At 36.7% G+C, this 17,632-nt stretch overlaps 1 protein-coding gene across 3 annotated transcripts in view; it reads right to left on the bottom strand.

Annotated features, from left to right (window-relative positions):
- The window catches only part of ADGRA3 (adhesion G protein-coupled receptor A3), a 133,150-nt gene that overhangs the window by 12,863 nt on the left and 102,655 nt on the right, over nt 1-17,632 (bottom strand). For all 3 annotated transcript variants that reach the window (XM_058300372.2, XM_058300376.2, XM_071217162.1), the window contains 2 exons: nt 6,362-6,486; nt 4,956-5,079 (listed from right to left, as the gene is read on the bottom strand). In XM_058300372.2, coding sequence (XP_058156355.1) covers nt 4,956-5,079; nt 6,362-6,486 — 249 coding nt within the window. The remainder of the gene's footprint in view (nt 1-4,955; nt 5,080-6,361; nt 6,487-17,632) is intronic.

The raw sequence follows: 17,632 nt of genomic DNA, 5'->3' as shown, positions 1-17,632 counted from the left end.
CACACAGCCTACTACCACACCCATACTCAAGAGAGAGAAACTGAACATCACAGTAAATGCTGGGTCATAATCAGATGCCTAGACATCAGCAAAAAATTACAAGCCATACTAAGAAAAGGAAAACATGACTCAAGCAAAGGAATATATCAAAGCTCCAGATGAGACACAGGATTTGAGACAACTAACCAATGAGTTTCATATAAATCTCCTAAATCACATCAATAAGATGAAAGACAAAATGGCTAAAGACATAAAGGACACCAAGAAGACACTGGGTGAGCACAAAGAAGAATTTGAAAATCTGAGCAGAAAAAGAATAGCTTAATGGAATAAAAGATGTAATAGGGTGAGCTCAAAACCACATGAGAGGTACATATCAGCAGACATGAAAGGATAGAAGAGAGAATAAGTGATGCAGGAGACAGAACAGCTGCAAATAAAGATAGGAGAAAAGAATGGAAAAAATTGAGCAGGGGTGCAGAGAGTTAAATGATAACATGAAGCACAAAAACATGTGTGTCCTGGGAGTTCCAGAAGGAGAAGAGAAGGGAAAGGGGCAGAAAGAGTATTTGAGGAAATAATGACTGGAAACTTTACAACTCTTATGAAAGAAATGAATTTACATGTCCAAGAAGGGCAATGCACTCAAATCGGAATAAATTCAAATGGACCTATCCAAAACATACTACTCAGATTGTCAAATGCCAAAGATAAAGAGAAAAAAATGAAAACAGCAAGTAAGAAGCAAATAATCACATACAAGAGACAACCAATAAGAGTGTGGATTTCTCACCAGAGAAAGACAGTGGTATGATAAAATTGGGATACTGAAAGATAAAAACTGCCAGTTGAGAATTCTTTATCAAGCAACATTGCTTTTCAAATATGATGGTGAGTTTAAAATATTCACAAAGCAACTGAAATCAAGAGAGTTCATTAAAAAAAATATGGTTTAATACACTATGACAAGATGAGCATTCACAGACTCCCTAGAAGCCTGCCCCTGTGCCAGATGCCCCCATTAAGCACCTTAAACAAGTAACCCTTTCTTACTATATTTTCTAAAGAGTTTTCTCAACATTATAGTTTCAACCACAAAACCAACAATCTCCTATGTTCATCTGCCCTCCCCAGCCCTCCCCCCAATTCTGTGGGCTATCTGATCCAACCTCCCAACCCTAGCCCCCCTCAAATCGGCAAAGCCTCAAACATAGGAAAGGGTGTCTCTCAAGAGAACTGGTAGCTCCCAATGGGGGAGGACAGTCTAGTGTGTCAAACCCTCAGCACTGTTGCAAGTATCTGTGAATCTGGTCCTTCAAGCAGTGAAGCTTGGTTGTCGTTGCAGGCCCTGAGGGGAGGGGGAGAGAGGAATAGAACAGATGGTAGCAGGGGTAACTGGGGACAACGGAAGTGTTTCACAAGATCACACAATGATGGATATAGGACATGTTAAATTTCACCAAAAATTTCTAAAAGTGTATAGTCTAAAAGGTAAACCATAATGTAAACCATAACGTAACTAAAAATTTAGAAAAGTGTACAATCTAAAGTATAAAACATAATGTAAACCAAAACGGAACCATGTTTGGTAGCTATGTTTCAATAAGTATACATCAGCTGCAGTAAATATAACATGAACACATAAAAAGATTATTGCTGGGGAAGGGGAAAAAGTATTTAATGTTGGATATATGGGAGTCCCCTATATTGTATGTGGACTTTGCTGTGATTTAAAACTTTGTTGAAGACAAAATGAAAAATGAAAAATGAAAAATTAAAAAAAAAAAGGATGTATACACTGAGGAAGAAATGAAAGCAATTGCCTTGCCACTGTACATACAGGGCAACACCTATTACAGTGATGAAAGGCAAAACATCAAAAACAGTTTTACAATATTTTTCATTTTTTAATACCCCAATTTATTTTTTACTTTATTTTAGTTTTTCTAAATTAGTATGTATTCTATTTCTAATCTTTAAAACTATCATTACTATTTCATTTTCCTACTAGTTGAATTTGGCAATATATTAGGCTTTATTTTTGAATAAGTTTAGGACCACAGAGAGGTTCAACTATGGAAGGGGAGGAACACTTGTGTGGAATGTTACTGATGGGGGACACGTGGTTGGGAGGGAGTTCTCCAAGGCATGTATATAGGGTATTCAAAAATGTTCAGATATTTGTTGGGTATTTTCATAGTAGTTAGAGTTACAAATGACAACTGAGTGAGTGCTGAGTTCCTAGCCAGGGGAGCTCTGTCACATTCCCCAGTGGAACATCAACAATCCCCTAAATGCGAGGGCAAAGACCAGTGAAGAAGGATGGTCCAATGATGAGCCCTTGATACTGATGACTATGCTTAGGAGCCTGTGTGCCTGAAATTTCAACTAGGCCTAGAGCTGCAGGGTGCCTAAGAACTACCTCCTGAGAGCCTCCATGTTGCTCAAATGTGCCACTCTCTAAGCCAAACTCGGCATGTAAATGCATTTCCTTCCTCCCAGCGTGGGACATGACTCCTGGGGATGAGCCTCCCTGGTGCCGAGGGATTACTACCAATCACCAGCTGGTGATGCAACTAGAAAAAGATCTTGAATAAAAGGGGGAAACGAGTTTATATGGCTAAGAGACTTCAAAAAGCGTTGGGAGGTCATCAGAGGGGTCATGTTTATGCAGGATCCCAGAGACAGCTAAAATAGATACAAACCCAGGTACTGGTGCGCCTAAGCACTAAAGAGACACACAGGTCCTACAGTCATGGGAGATGGCTCTGGAGTTCAGTGCCTTGTCAGTAGGCTCTACTTTGGAATTTGTGCTCCTGAGTGTGATGGAGCTGGACTCAGATGTGACCTTTCTACATATGACTCTTCTGTCACTTTTATTGAACCTGTGGTTGGAGCTGGGGTGGGTGTATACTCAGGAGACTTGAATCTCTGGACTGTCCATGTGCCAGGTGGGCCGTGAGCCTCAGCAGAGTTACAACTTGTACTCTCTGATTCATTGGACTTACCCAGGTCAGCTAACATGGGGGTGAGGATGGTCAACCACCATACCAGGGAACCGAGAGTGTACAACTGCAAGCAGGAGAACCACATCTAACAACCACATGGGATCTCAATTTAGAGGTGGAGTAGATATCATCATCCCAGGGTCCACAGATGGAGGAATAAAATATGGATTAGAATGGACTTACTGGTATTCTACTACAGAACTATTGTGACTCTAGCAATGGAAGAAATTGTTATCATTGATGTGGAGACAGTGGCTACAGTAGTTGCTGAGGGCAGGGAAAGGGAGGAAGAGATGTGATGTGGGGACATTTTCGGGACTTGGAGTTGTCCTGAATATTGCAGGGACAGATACTGTACATTATATATCCTGCCATAACCCACTGAATGTATTGGGGGAGAATGTAAACTACAATATAAACTATAATCCATGCAGTGCAGCAGTGCTCCAAAATGTATTCACCAAATGCAATGAATGTGCCACAATGATGAAAGAGGTTGTTGATGTGGGAGGAATGGAGGGGCAGTAATATGAGAACCTCTTAATATTTTTTTAATGTAACATTTTTTGTGATCTATGTATCTTTTAAAAAAAAAAGACAATTTTAAAAATTACTTAATTAAAAAAAAAAGAATATGGCTTTGCAGGAAGCACTAAAAGGAGTCCTACAGCCTGAAAGGAAATGAGAAGAGAAAGCTTGGAGGAGAGTGTAGTAGAGAAGACTATCAGAAAGGATAACAGAGAGTAAAAAGACAGACAAAAATAAGCTATGCCATATGAAAGCCAAAGAATAAAATGGTGGAAGTAAATAATGCATTTACCATTGAATATAAATGGATTAAACTCCCCAATCAAAAATAGGCTCAAAGAATGGACTTTTTAAAAATTAGACATCACATGCTATCTATAAGTGTCTCACCTTTGACCCACAGATATAAACTGGCTGAAAGTGAAAGGTTGGGGAAAGACAGTCCATGCAAACAGTAACCAAAAAAGAGCAGGGGTATCTATACTAATATCAGACAAAACAGACTTCAAATGCAAACAAGTTACAAGAGACGCAGAAGGCCATTATATACTACTAAAAGGGACAATCCTCCAGGAGGAAGTAACAGTCATTAATATCTATGCACTTTACCAGGGTGTCCCAAAAGATATAAGGCAAACTTTGGCAAAACTGAAGGTAGAAATAAACATATCTACAATAATAATTGGAGACTTCAACATACCACTCACAACATACCATTCATGTCACAACTAGAGAGATATTAACAAGGATTCAGAGAACATAAACAATATGCTAGACAAGCTAGACCAAAGATACATATACAAACTGTTGCATCCCAAACCAGTGGGTTATACATTCTTCACAGGTGCTCATGGATCTTTCTCCAGGATAGATCACATGTTGGGTCACAAAGCAGGTCTCAATAAATATAAAAAGACTGAAATTATACTAAGCTCCATCTCAGACCATATATTTCTTTGCAAATAAAAATTGCATCATTTTTTGAAATTCTTCATAAATACAAAGCCTCAGAAGTTTCTTATTTTTATATTATAAGTGAAAACTTTTCCCTAATTCCTACTGTTTTAATCAATGGATGAATCATATGTAAAATCCTATTTTCAAAAAACATCATTTCTCTTTTAGCCAAAGTCAGGATTTTATAAACCTTTAAAATTAAATGTTAGACAATAAAATAGACATTAAGTAACTGTCAGTTTCCAAAGATAAGTAAGACAAGCTATTTAAGATATATATCCAGTTGTGAAATGATGGTTCAAAATGGGAAGGTTACTGGTATACTAGGTAAACATTTTGTTTAACTTTGTTAAAGAGAAGAAACTTTAAAGAAACATATTTCTCTTTATATTTATTGAAATACAAGAAATTACTGTGTAATATCAATATTTGTTTTCTTTTCAATATTTCATTTTGACTTACGGCTTGGCAGACACTTGCATTTCTCGTTTGAGTTATGCCTCCCACAAAAACCACACAGGTCAGGAAAATATGAAAGCACAAGTTCACGAGCATGTGCCAACTCTTAAGGCTGATTCTAATCAAGCTGTTGAAAAGGAAAAATAAGTCAAAATGTTAACATTTAGTCTAGAACATTTGAAGTATGACATTAATGATGTTCACCCACAAATAAACCATTACAACTGCATAAAAGGCCAACTTAAAATGTTTTATATTTATACATTTTTAAAAATAAATACTATCAGACACCTACACACAGGATTTAAGAAATTAATCTGACTCCATACCATTTCTTACCATTTCTTACCATTCTTACCATTTCTGACTCCATACCATTTCTTACCATTTAGCCTTACACAATATAAAAGAAAAGTCATTCTACAACTACTACAACCACTAAAACTAAACAAATTATCAGTAATAATGTCTCCCGACTACTGAAGAACTTGCTTGCCTTCCACAGAGGCAAGTGCAATAAGTCAATGAATAGTTTTCCTGACAATCTAGGATAACATGGTCTAAATGCCCAATGCATTTCTTTCTGGCCTTTCATAATGAAATAGTGAAGTCTTTTTTCCCCCAGTCAAAATAACCTTTTGTTTCTTAACTAAATGTCAAAAAATAACTGTCACAGATATCCAGCTTAAATAGGAAAACACATTGTTATCAAAGCCTTTTTTAAAGTGAATTTTTGCTTAGCAAATCCTTTCAGTTCATAATTTCTTACCATGAAAGTTTCTGTAGCTTTGTCTCCAATTAACAACCAAATCCCACATTTAAATGCCACAAGCTTTTTTTCAAATGCCATCTCTTTTGAAGACTATCACAACAGGCAAAAAGTCATAAGGTAAAAATAATAATATAGTCTGAGATCTAAGACTTGGACTTCAGCTTACCTTTACTGGAAACAAACCTCCAAATTAACTCACCGTGTTATTCCTGTGCCGCATCCCCCCCAGCCTCCAACACATACCCCTCCCATATTCTTTTCCAGATACTGACTTCGACTGGTAAGAATTCAATAGTCATCATCTGAATAGCAAAATGGTATTTGCTGTTAGAATGCTCGGCCTTGAAAACCACGAACATGTATATTTAAGTATGCAAGCTGGAGCAGGAAGGCATAAATCCCACAAATGCAGAAAATTGCTTGGATGCTTTCAATCATAAATGGATTGTCTTGTGTATTAATCATTTATATTTTGAACTGCATGAAATGCGTTAAGGCTTGTATATATTCTAAGGTAATACTCCTTACTCTTGAAGTAATGTCTTGTATTAAACTTAGTTTCATTCTAACTAAATGTGAAAGGAATTTCTCCAATTCAGAGTTCACAAATCGATAATCATCTAATTTTGTTCCTTACCTGTGATGATATATGTAACTGACAATGACTGCCAAGAGACACAGAAGAAGAATTACAGCAGTAGTATAAATAACAGGATGCAAGAGAACAGCTGCCTGGGTATATAGTTCAGATCCCGTCAAATCCTGAGGGGAAACAAAGCATTATTCTAGCAGCATGTCTCTGGATATGAACTACTGAGATTTTCTCAAATGACTAAAACTCCAACTTAGCCAAGGACTAATGCTAGCTCCCTCACATAAATATTTTGTCTTTGTAACTTCCACTGCATCCATTACTAATGGAATACACTTGGTCTACACTGAATAATCTATGAATTGGAATGCTCAAAGTACCAGGAGAACAGCAGCTTCATGTGTGAGTGACTTAGAAAGAGCTACCACAGACTTCATCCTTTTAACACCCTTTCATCCCCCTTGCAGCTTTGCATGCTCATGAGGCACTAGGGCAGACCAGAGAGTAGTATTTCCCATCAGAGCCTAGAAAGACCTCTCTAAACACCAGTGGCTGAGTTTAGTTTCAAGCCCAACAAATATAAATGGAACAAATATTGTGCAAAGCTCCAGGGGCCTAGTGGTAAGAGGTGGTTCCTGCCCTTGAAAGGCTAAAAGTCAAGGGGAATATGAACATATTCAAGAATCATAACAATGTTCGATAAAGGTTAAGTACAGTGAAGTTATGGGGGTAAAGAGGAAGAAACCTGAATCATTAATAATAAACACTAACAACAAATCATTTACATAGCATTTACTATAACCCAGCCACCATATCAAACACTTCACAAAGAGTAACCCTAGGTAGGAGGAAGGGGTATACTTAGCCCCATTTTATAGCTTGAAAAACTGAGACATAAAAAGGTTAAGTACATTGAGGATCCAAAGCAGTCTGGCAGTAGAGTCTGAGCTCCCAAACACAGTGCGGACACTGCCTCGCTAAATGAAACAAGCAAATATCTTAACACTACCTTCCTTATAAAGGACCAGAGGGGGTGGGAAGAACCTCCACTCTGTTGACAGTTGCCATGCTGGATCCCCGCATTGGGAGAAGTTGGTCTGTAGACTTATCTGACCCCTTCACTCAATTCTCCTTCTAAACTCAATCTTAAAAAAGAAAGACAGCTGGCCTTGAAAAGGAGTTCACAGTGGGTGTATCTATAATCAGGAAGTTCAGGAGCAACACCGGAAACAAGGAAAGCTGGCGAAAAACAGGAAATGATCAAGCAAGAGACATGGAAATGGGAGGCAGTCTCACTGGAGTAGGGAGGGAATGGCAAATTTCCCCATGGAAGAATCAAAAGTTGACAATATAACAATTGTGAATCTGAAAAGATCCTATCAGAACACCTTAGCAAACCCTACACCTTAACAAGGGATGCACAGAGGCCCCAGAGCCTGACAAAACTCACAGTTAATGAGCATCTTAGCTGGAGAGTCAATGTGAGAAACTATTCCAGACTGAATGCTTGTCTCCATTGTGATAAGTCCAAACTTTGGTTAATTTATTTGACAAATACAAACTGGTGGTTCACCATGGCCAGACGCTGTGCTAAGCACTGGTGAAGTGCAGGAAGACGCAGACACAGACCAAGCCCTCAGACAGCTTACACTCTGTAAACTACGTACACAAAAAGGAAAATGCTAGAGAAAAGCCCAACACTACCAATTCTGAACAATGTGCCTTTGTGAGATGCTTTCAATATTTAGTCTGCTGCACATGGCCTCTAGGTATTTGTATTCTGTTGAAAGCACAGAACATTACCAGGAAAATTCAAAGAATGTTGGGGCAATGCAAACAGACACTGGTAAGAGCAGATGTATGTCTCCTTAATTTCTATGAAAAGCTACTCTTTCAGTAGAGAATAAATGAGGATGAACTTTTAGTATCTAGGATTTAGTCTTCTAGACTTTTTTTGCATTATCTGCTTTAGATTCCTCTAGGAAATGTCTAATCAAATGTCACCATTTTTAGTAGCTATGTGATTTGGGCAATTACAGCACTATAAAATGGAGACACCACCAATCTTCTTGCATGGTTTGGATAAGGGCTGAAAGGAAGTATGTACAAGTGCCTAGCATTGTCCTTGGCAAAGAAGAACAAAACAGGCAGATATTACCTAAGAAAATACAAATGTGACAACCCAGTTCTCAAAATACACTATAAATCATAAATATTATATACAAGATATATAAAGTTTAAAAGAAATCAGTATTTTCCAAAAGTTAAATGAATATGACATAGTGTGAGAAAGAAACTGGATCTTGAACACAGAATGTAAGAAATTTAAAATGCAAAGAAATGATTGGAGAAAAGCATAACTACTATTTCTACTGGTCATGGAGACCCTGCTTTCAACCAGGAGCATTTTTGGTTGTCACAATGAACTGACCTGCCCCAATGCAAAGAGGGCCCCTGTTGAGAAATACTGACCCAGAGACTAGTATAAAAAGCAGGTATCAGCAAACTGATTGATTCTTAAAGGGCCAGAAAGTATTTGAGGCTTTGCTGGCCAAGAGACAAATTCAAGCTATTAAGCACGTACCTACTAACCATTTAAAATATAACCATTAAAAAACTTCAAAACTATTTTTAGCTCTCAGGCAATAAAAGAAAACAAAATCAGGTGGCTGGCTAGAGTTGGCTGTGGGCTGAAGTTTACAGACCCTTGTCTAAAGGAAGCACAAAATGCAAGAGAACCTAAGACACTGGAAAAGACTAGTACAGTAAGCAAGTAAAAGATGTAAAACAAGAAAAGGTACAGTTTAAATTAAAATGAAAGATTTTCAATTATATAAGTGTACAAATACAGGCTCTGTGATAGTTACCAAACGTTACCAAATATATTAGAAAAAATGGTTACTAGGAGATACCTAGTATAGAATAAAAAGTAAAACTAATTCACTGTTGTGATACAGTAGTAAGATAGGAAAGTCCTCTGTCCTCTGGAGCGCACATGACTAGAGTTCATAACTAAATGGAGATATTCGTGACCCTTCCATATGGTAAAAGGTTAAGGAAATAACTAAACTAGGAAGTGAAATGAAGTCTTTCATAAAAGTTAAATCCACTGATACCAAATCTATTAAATACCCAAAAGTGTGTTAAAAATCAAAAAGACAATTATTATTAAGGACCTGAATATATGAGTTTTTTAAGCTCCTTGTTTACTTGATCAAGAAATTCTTATATTAAACAGGGTTATTACTTACAGCTGGTAATCACTAAATATAAAACCAATAGTTTTATATAATTTAGCATCATATCAATACTAATTATAAATGATTAATAATCTAAATTTACCAACATTTACCAGGGATCTGGACAATGGAAAGACATACAAACAAAAGCAAAATCTCATGTTACCTGACTTCTGTGTTGCTTTTATTTTTTCCCCTAAGGAAAAAGAAAATTTGAAGATTCTGCTCCCTCTACCTCACAACATTCACAAAAATCAATTCTAATTGAATTGCAGACCAACATGTGAAAGATAAATGCATTAAACCTCCAAAGAAAACAGAATATCTTCATGATTACAGGGTGGACAAAGATAATTCAAATAGGACACAAAGAGCACTAACAATTAAAAAAACAAGATATTGAACACCATTAAAATTAAGGAGAAAGTGTGGGAACATGACATCAGATTAGTAGATAGGGCTCAAAAACAATGGAGAAAAGAGCGGAAGGCTGACAGAGGGACCTGAATTAGGGGTCAGCAGACCTGGGCAGTGCTTCGCAACCCCAGGAAGATGAGGGCCAGCGAGAGGAAGAAGCTGCAACAACAATCCGTGAATTACTACAACTCTGGGCTGCCAGAAGTGCTCCCCCCTCTCCCACCCAAGCTATTCAGCTGTGGTAAAACCTGTGGCACACTGAAGCTGACACAAAGGGTAGCAGACATCTTCCTCTCTGCCAGCTCTTTGAAGGGAAAAACCGGGGGCCTTTCTTCAGTGAATTCGGCCAATGAAGCTCTTTAAATCTTGGCAAGAGCCGAGATTCAAAGTTACAAAGGAATACTGAGATGTACACCAAGATACAAAGCAGTACTGAGAAACATGCCTCCTTGGAAATGAGAGCCAACAAGCACCAACTGCTGGCAGGTCAGGAAATCACAAGGGCAGAAACTGCTTTTAGAGGTCTCTTTACCCCACCCCTGGGAGACAGTCTGCACTCTGTACCCCTACAGTGAGTCCCTAGCATGGTTTTTGGTAACTTGAGTTGGGCAAATGTAATGCCTTAGGATAAGCTTAAACAAATATTAAAGAGCTGTGAAAAAATAACAATAAGCAAGAGAGAGAAACTGTCCATTTTAAATTCACCAATATATCAGATGCCTAGACATCAGCAAAAAATGAGAAGCCATACTAGGAAACAGGAAGAGATGGCCCAGCCAAATGAACAAACCAAATATCCTGAAGAGATTCAGGATTTAAGACAATTAACCAATGATAATCACACAACTTTCCCAAATCAATTTAAAGAATTTAAAGAAAATATGACTAAAGAGATAAAGGATATTAAGGAGACACTGGGTGAGTATAAAGAACAATTTGAAAGCCTGCAAAGAAAAGTGACTGACTTTATGGGAATGAAAGACATGATGGATGATATTAAAAATATATTAGAGGCACAGAAGAGCAGATTTGAACTACTTGAAGAAAGAATTAGTGATTTTGAAGACAGAACATCTCAGCTGGAAAAGAGAGAACAGAAAGAGAAGAAAAGGGAAAAAATAGAACAGTGTCTTAGGGAATTGAACGACAACACAAAATACAGAAACATGCATCATGGGCATTCGAGAAGAAGAAAATGGAAAAGAGGCAGAAAGAATAGCTGAGGAAATGATTACTGGAACCTTCCCTACCTTATGAAAGACATAAATATCAATGTTCAAGAAGGACAGTGCACCTCAATCAGAATAAATCCAAATAGTCCTACCCCAAGACATTTATACAGAATGCCAAATATCAGAGAAAAAGAGAGGATTCTGAAAGCAGCAAGGAAAAAGCAATGCATCACATACAAGGGAACCTCAATAAGATTAAGTGCTGACCTCTCATCAGAAACCATGGAGGCAAGAAGAAAGTGGTATGATGTATTGAAGGTATTGAAAGAGAAAAACTGGCAGTCAAGAAGTCTGTATCTGGCAAAGCTGTCCTTCAAAAAAGAGGGGGCTTCAAAGTCTTCAAAGACAAACAAAAACGGGGCTAGACTATGTTAACAAAAGACCAGAATTACAAGAGATACTAAAGGGAGTGCTGCAGCCTGAAAGGAAAAAACAAGGGCAAGAGACTTGGAGAAAAGTGTAGAAATGAAGAATATTAGAAAGGGTTAAAAAAAAAAAAAAAAAGACTATAATATGATGTGACAACTGAAAGCCAAAGGTCAAAATGGATAAAGTAAGTAATACCTTTACTGTTATAACATTGTGTGTTAATGGCTCAAACTCCCCAATCAAAGGGCATAGACTGATAGAATGAATTAAAAAATATGATCCATCCCAACCATATGTTGTCTACAAGAGACTAACCTCAGATATAAGGACACAACCAGGTTACAAGTGAAAGGTTGGGAAAAGACATTCCATGCAAATAATAACCAAAAGAGAACTAAATTAGCAATATTAATATCAGACAAAATAGATTTTAAATGAAAAACTATTATAAGGAATGAAGAAGATCATTATACATTAATAAAAGGGGCAATTCAACAAGAAGAAATAACTTTTCTAAATACTTATGCAACTAACCTCAATGCCCCAAAATACATGAGGCACACATTAGCAAAGCTGAAGGGAGCAATAGATGTCTCTACAATAATAGTTGGAGACATCAATATACCACTAGTAGTACTGGATAGAACATCTAGAAAGAAAATAGAGAACCTGAATAATATGATAAATGAACTAGACCTAACAGACATCTGTAGAGCATTGCACCTGCAAACAGCAGGGTATAGTTTCTTTTCAAGTACTCATGGATCCTTCTCCAAGATAGAGAGACCATATCCATATGATGGGTCACAAGACAAGTCTCAATAAATTTAAAAAGACTGAAATTATACAAAACACTAATCATAACACAATGAAGCTGGAAATTAATAATGGACAGAAAAAGAGAAAATTCATAAATATATGGAGATTAAATAACACACTCTTAAACAACCAGTGGGTAAAACAAGAAATTGCAAGAGAATTCAGCTAATACCTTGAGATGAATGAAAATGAGAACACAACATATGAAAACCTATGGGACTCCGCAGAGGCAGTGTTAAGAGGGAAATTCATAGCCCTCAAATCTTACATTAAAAAAGAAGAGCTAAAACTGATGATCTAATGGCACACCTGGAAGAGCTAGAAAAAGATCGGCAAACAAATCCAAAACCAACCAGAGAAAGAAATAGTATAATCAGTGCAGAAATCAAGAACAAAAAAAAATAGACTCAACATAACCAAAAGTTGGTTCTTTGAGATAAAAAAAATCAACAAACCCTTAGCTAGACTGACAAAGAAAAAAAAGAGAAGACACAAATAAAATCAGAAATGAGAGTGGGGTACATTACCAATAAAAGAGATCACAAGACAATACTATGAACAACTGTATGCCAAACCTAGAAATGTAGACAAGATGAACAAATTCCTGGAAATACATGAACCACCTACACTGAGACGTTAGAAGAAATAGATCTCAACAAACCAATCATAAGTGAAGAGATTGAAACAGTCATCAAAAACTTCCCAAAGATGAAAAGCCTGGGACAAGATGGCTTCACAGATGAATTCCGCCAATTATTCAAAGATTAACTAATACCTACCTTGCCCAAGCTCTTCCAAAAAATTGAATAGGAAAGAATGTTACCAAGCTCATTCTATGAAGCCAAATCACCCTTATACCAAAACCAGAAAAAGATACTACCAAAAAAAAAAAAGAAAATTACAAACTAATATTTGTAATGAATATAGATGCAAAAATCCTCAATAAAATACTTACAAACAGGATCCAAAAGCACCTTAAAAGAATTATATACCACAATCAAGTGGGTTTTATGCCAGGTATGCAAGGATGGTTCAACACAAGAAAATCAATTAGTGTAATAAACCACATTGATAAACTGAAGAAAATCACATGATCCTCTTGATGCAGAAAAGGCATTTGACAAAATACTGCACCCTTTCTTGATAAAACACTCCAAAAGATAGGAATAGAAGGATACTTTCACAATATGCTAAAGTGCATATATGAAAAACCTACAGCTACTGCAAGCTTTCCCACTGAGATTAGGAAAAAACAAGAATGCCCACTGTCACCATTATTATTCAATATTGTGCTAGACGTTCTAGCTAGCGCAATTAGTTGGATACAAATAAAAGGTACCCAAATAGGAAAGGAAGAAGTAAAACTTTCACTATTAGCTGATGAGTAATGATGAGACTTGAGATACAATCTCAAATTGTATCCTGAAAAGTCCACAACAAAGCTACTAGAATAGATGAGTTCAGCAAAGTGGCATGATATAAAGTTAATACACAAAAATCAATAGCACTTCTATACACTACTGATGTGCAATCTGAGGAGGAAATCAGAAAAAAATTCCATTTATTATAACTACTAAAACAATCAAATATTTAGGAATAAACTTTTAACCAAGGACATAAAGGATCTGTATTCAGAAAACTACAAAACATTGCTAAAAGAAACCGAAGACAAATAAATGGAAGGGCATTTCATGTTCATAGATTGGAAGACTAAATGTCATTATGATGCCAATTATATTACACCCAAACTGATTTACAGACTCAATGCAATCCAAATAAAAATTCCAACAGTATTTTTTGGTTTTTGTTTTTTTTTAAAAGATTTATTTATTTATTTATTTCTCTCCCCTCCCCCCCCCCACCCTGATTGTCTGTTCTCTGTGTCTATTTGCTGAATCTTCTTCTCTGTCTGCTTCTGTTGTTGTCAGCGGCACAGAAATCTGTGTTTCTTTTTTGTTGCGTCATCTTATTGTGTCAGTTCTTCGTGTGTGCGGCACCATTCCTGGGCAGGCTGCATTTTCTTTCATGCTGGGCGGCTCTCCTTGTGGGGCGCACTCCTTGCGCGTGGGGTTCCCCTACACAGGGGACACCCCTGCGTGGCAGGGCACTCCTTGCATGCATCAGCAGTGCGCATGGGCCAGCTCCACACAGGTCAAGGAGGACCGGGGTTTGAACCGCAGACCTCCCATGTGGTAGACAGATGCCCTAACCACTGGGCCAAGTCCGCCGCCACAACAGTACTTTTTGCAGAAACCAAAAAAGCTGAAAATCAAATTTATTTAGAAGGGTAAGAGACCATGAATTGACAAAAAATGTCTTAAAAAAGAACGAAATTGGAGGACTCCCACTTTCTGACTTTAAAGCATATTACTTAGCTACAGCAGTAAAAAAAAAACCAAACAAAAAAACCCAGCATGACACTAGCATAAGGACAGACAGATTGCCAATGGAACCGAATAAAAAACTCAGAAATTTACCCTCACATCTAGAGTCAAGTGATTTTTGACAAGGCTGTTAAGACCACCCAGCTGGGCCAGAACAGTCTATTCAACAAATGGTGCTGGGAACTGGATAGCCATATCCAAAAGAAAGAAAGAGAATCCCTATTTCACACCTCATACAAAAATTAACTAAAAATGAATCAAGGACCTAAATATTAAAAAAAAAACACCATAAAACTCCTAGAAGAACATGTAGGAAAGCATATTCAAGATCTTGTGGTAGGTGGTAATTTCTTAAACCTCATGCCCACAGCACGAGCAACAAAAGAAAAAATAGATAAATGGGACCTCCTCAAAATTCAATACTTTTGCACCTCAAAAGACTTTGTCAAAAGGGTAAGAAAGCAGCCAACTCAATGGGAGAAAATATTTGGGAATCACTTATCTGATAAGGGTTTAATATCCATGATATATAAGGAAATCATACAACTAAACAAAAAAGACATCTGATCAAAAAATGGGCAAAAGACTTGAAAAGACAATTGTTCAAAGAAGAAACACAAATAGTGAAGAAACAGGAAACAATACTCACCATCACTAGCAACTGAGATATTATTTCATGCCTATTAGACTCACCGCTATTAAAAAGTCAGAAACCTGGACACATTGGAAAATATGTGGGGAGATAGGAATGCTTATTCACTGTTGGTGGAAATGTAGAATGGTATGGCCACTGTGGAGGACCGTTTAGAAGTTCCTAAGGAAGTTGAATAGAGACTTGCCACGGGACCCAGCAATACCATTGCTAGGTATTAATATGTACCCAAAAGAACTGAGAGCAATGACACGGTTAGACATCTGCACCCTAATGTTCATAGCAGCATTATTCACAATAGACAAAAGTTGGAAACAACCCAGACGTCCATCAACTGAGGAATGGGTAAACAAATTGTGGAGTATATACCCAATGGAATATTATGCAGCAGTAAGAAGACTTGAAGACACAAAACATATGACAACATGGATAAACCTGAAGGACATTACGTTGAGAGAAGCAAGTCAGACACAAAAGAACAAATACTGTATGACTGTTCTATTATGAACTAAATATATGATGTAAAAAATATATTATGTGAAATATAAATATGGGTAGAATTGCATATATAAGACGATTTTTCCTGGAAGCTGAACAAAAGTAATACTACATAATGTTAATATCAGATAGAAAAAAAAAAAAAACCATTATACTAAGTAAAGGAGACCAGATACAGAGTATCTGTATGTATGTATCTATAAAGGAGACCAGATACAGAGTATCTGTATTGTATGATCCCATTTATTTAAAATGTAAATATAAATCAATTCATAAAGATGAAACTCTTTTAGTTGTTAGCTGTTATGTAAGTATAAGAAAGGAATGCTAAGGGGTTTAGAGTCTTCCTTTTTGGAATAATGAAATTGTTCTAAAATTTTATGTTGATAAATGTACAACATTGTGATTATACTAAAAGCGACTGATTATACATTTTGGATAGAATAGCCAAAAACAGCTACTATGTATAGGGGGGAAGCAGAGAGAGATTAAGAAGTGAGGAATTTTCTTGTTTGTCTTTTCTTTTTATTATTATTGAATAATGAAAATGCTCTAATAATGATCAAAGTGATGATGCACAACTATGTGATTATACCAAACACCACTAATTACACCTTGAATGATTTGTATGCTTTATTAGTGTGCATAAATAAAATTAATTTAAAAAATTAAGCTCCACTGTTCATTAAAAAAAGATAACAATAAGAAAAAAAAAAAAAGGAAAAGGGCACAGACTGGGAAAAGATATTTGCAATACACATCCAACAAAGGACACATATCAGAATTCAAATCAAGAGTTCTTATAAGTCAGTGAAACAATTCAATTAAAAAGAGACAAGATCTGAAGAGGAACTTTACAAGAGAGGAAACACAAATCCCCAATAAACAAAGAGGTGCTCAATGTCACCCAATGCAATACCATCTTCAGCGAGCAAGCTAAAATTAAAGGTTGTAACACCAAGCGTAAGCAAGGAGGTAGAAAAACTAAGTCTTGCATTACTGGTGGGACTGTAAACTGGTAAAACCACTTAGGTCAACTGTTTGGCATTATCTACCAGATCTAAATAGATGGCTAGACTAAATCCAACAATTCCATTCCTGGGTGCATTTTCCATCAGAAAACATGTACATGAATATTCACAGCAGCTTTTACTTAGCAGCCAAAACCTAGAAACAACCCAAATGCCCATCAACAGCAGACTGGACAAATTTTGTTACACAATGAACTACTAGGCAGCAATGAAAAAGAATAAATTGCTGCTATATGCAAAAACAAGAAAAAAATCTCACAGATGTAACAATGGGAAAGAAATCAGACACAGAAGTGCAGATGCTGTACAGTTCCAATTATATGACGTTTAAGAACAGGCAGACTAGAGTCTTTTTATCTCCAAGAACTGGTAAGTGAAGGCCTCCTGCCTTGACTGTCTGGGTTCCCAAAAGTGGCAATTCATGAGAGAAACCAGTTTCCCTGAGGCTTCAATAGCCTCAGTGAATATACACAGAATTATTCTTGCTCATCCAAAGTCTGCTAAAGTCAAAGTAAAATATAAAGGTCTGAAACAAGGGAAAATTGTATGAAAGCATTGGGAACATTTTGGTTACAAGCCATTAGTTAAGAAACAAAATTCTTGTGCAATACTGCATGGTCATAGTGCAAATTAAAGGAAAAAACCTTCCAGGAAATCTTTCAAATGTTGTTTTGC

The sequence above is a fragment of the Dasypus novemcinctus genome, chromosome 1 (assembly GCF_030445035.2).
Source record: "Dasypus novemcinctus isolate mDasNov1 chromosome 1, mDasNov1.1.hap2, whole genome shotgun sequence".
Taxonomy (NCBI): Eukaryota; Metazoa; Chordata; class Mammalia; order Cingulata; family Dasypodidae; genus Dasypus; species Dasypus novemcinctus.
The sequence above is the reverse complement of the archived record's forward strand: the minus strand, read 5'-3'. Positions and strand labels throughout refer to the sequence as shown.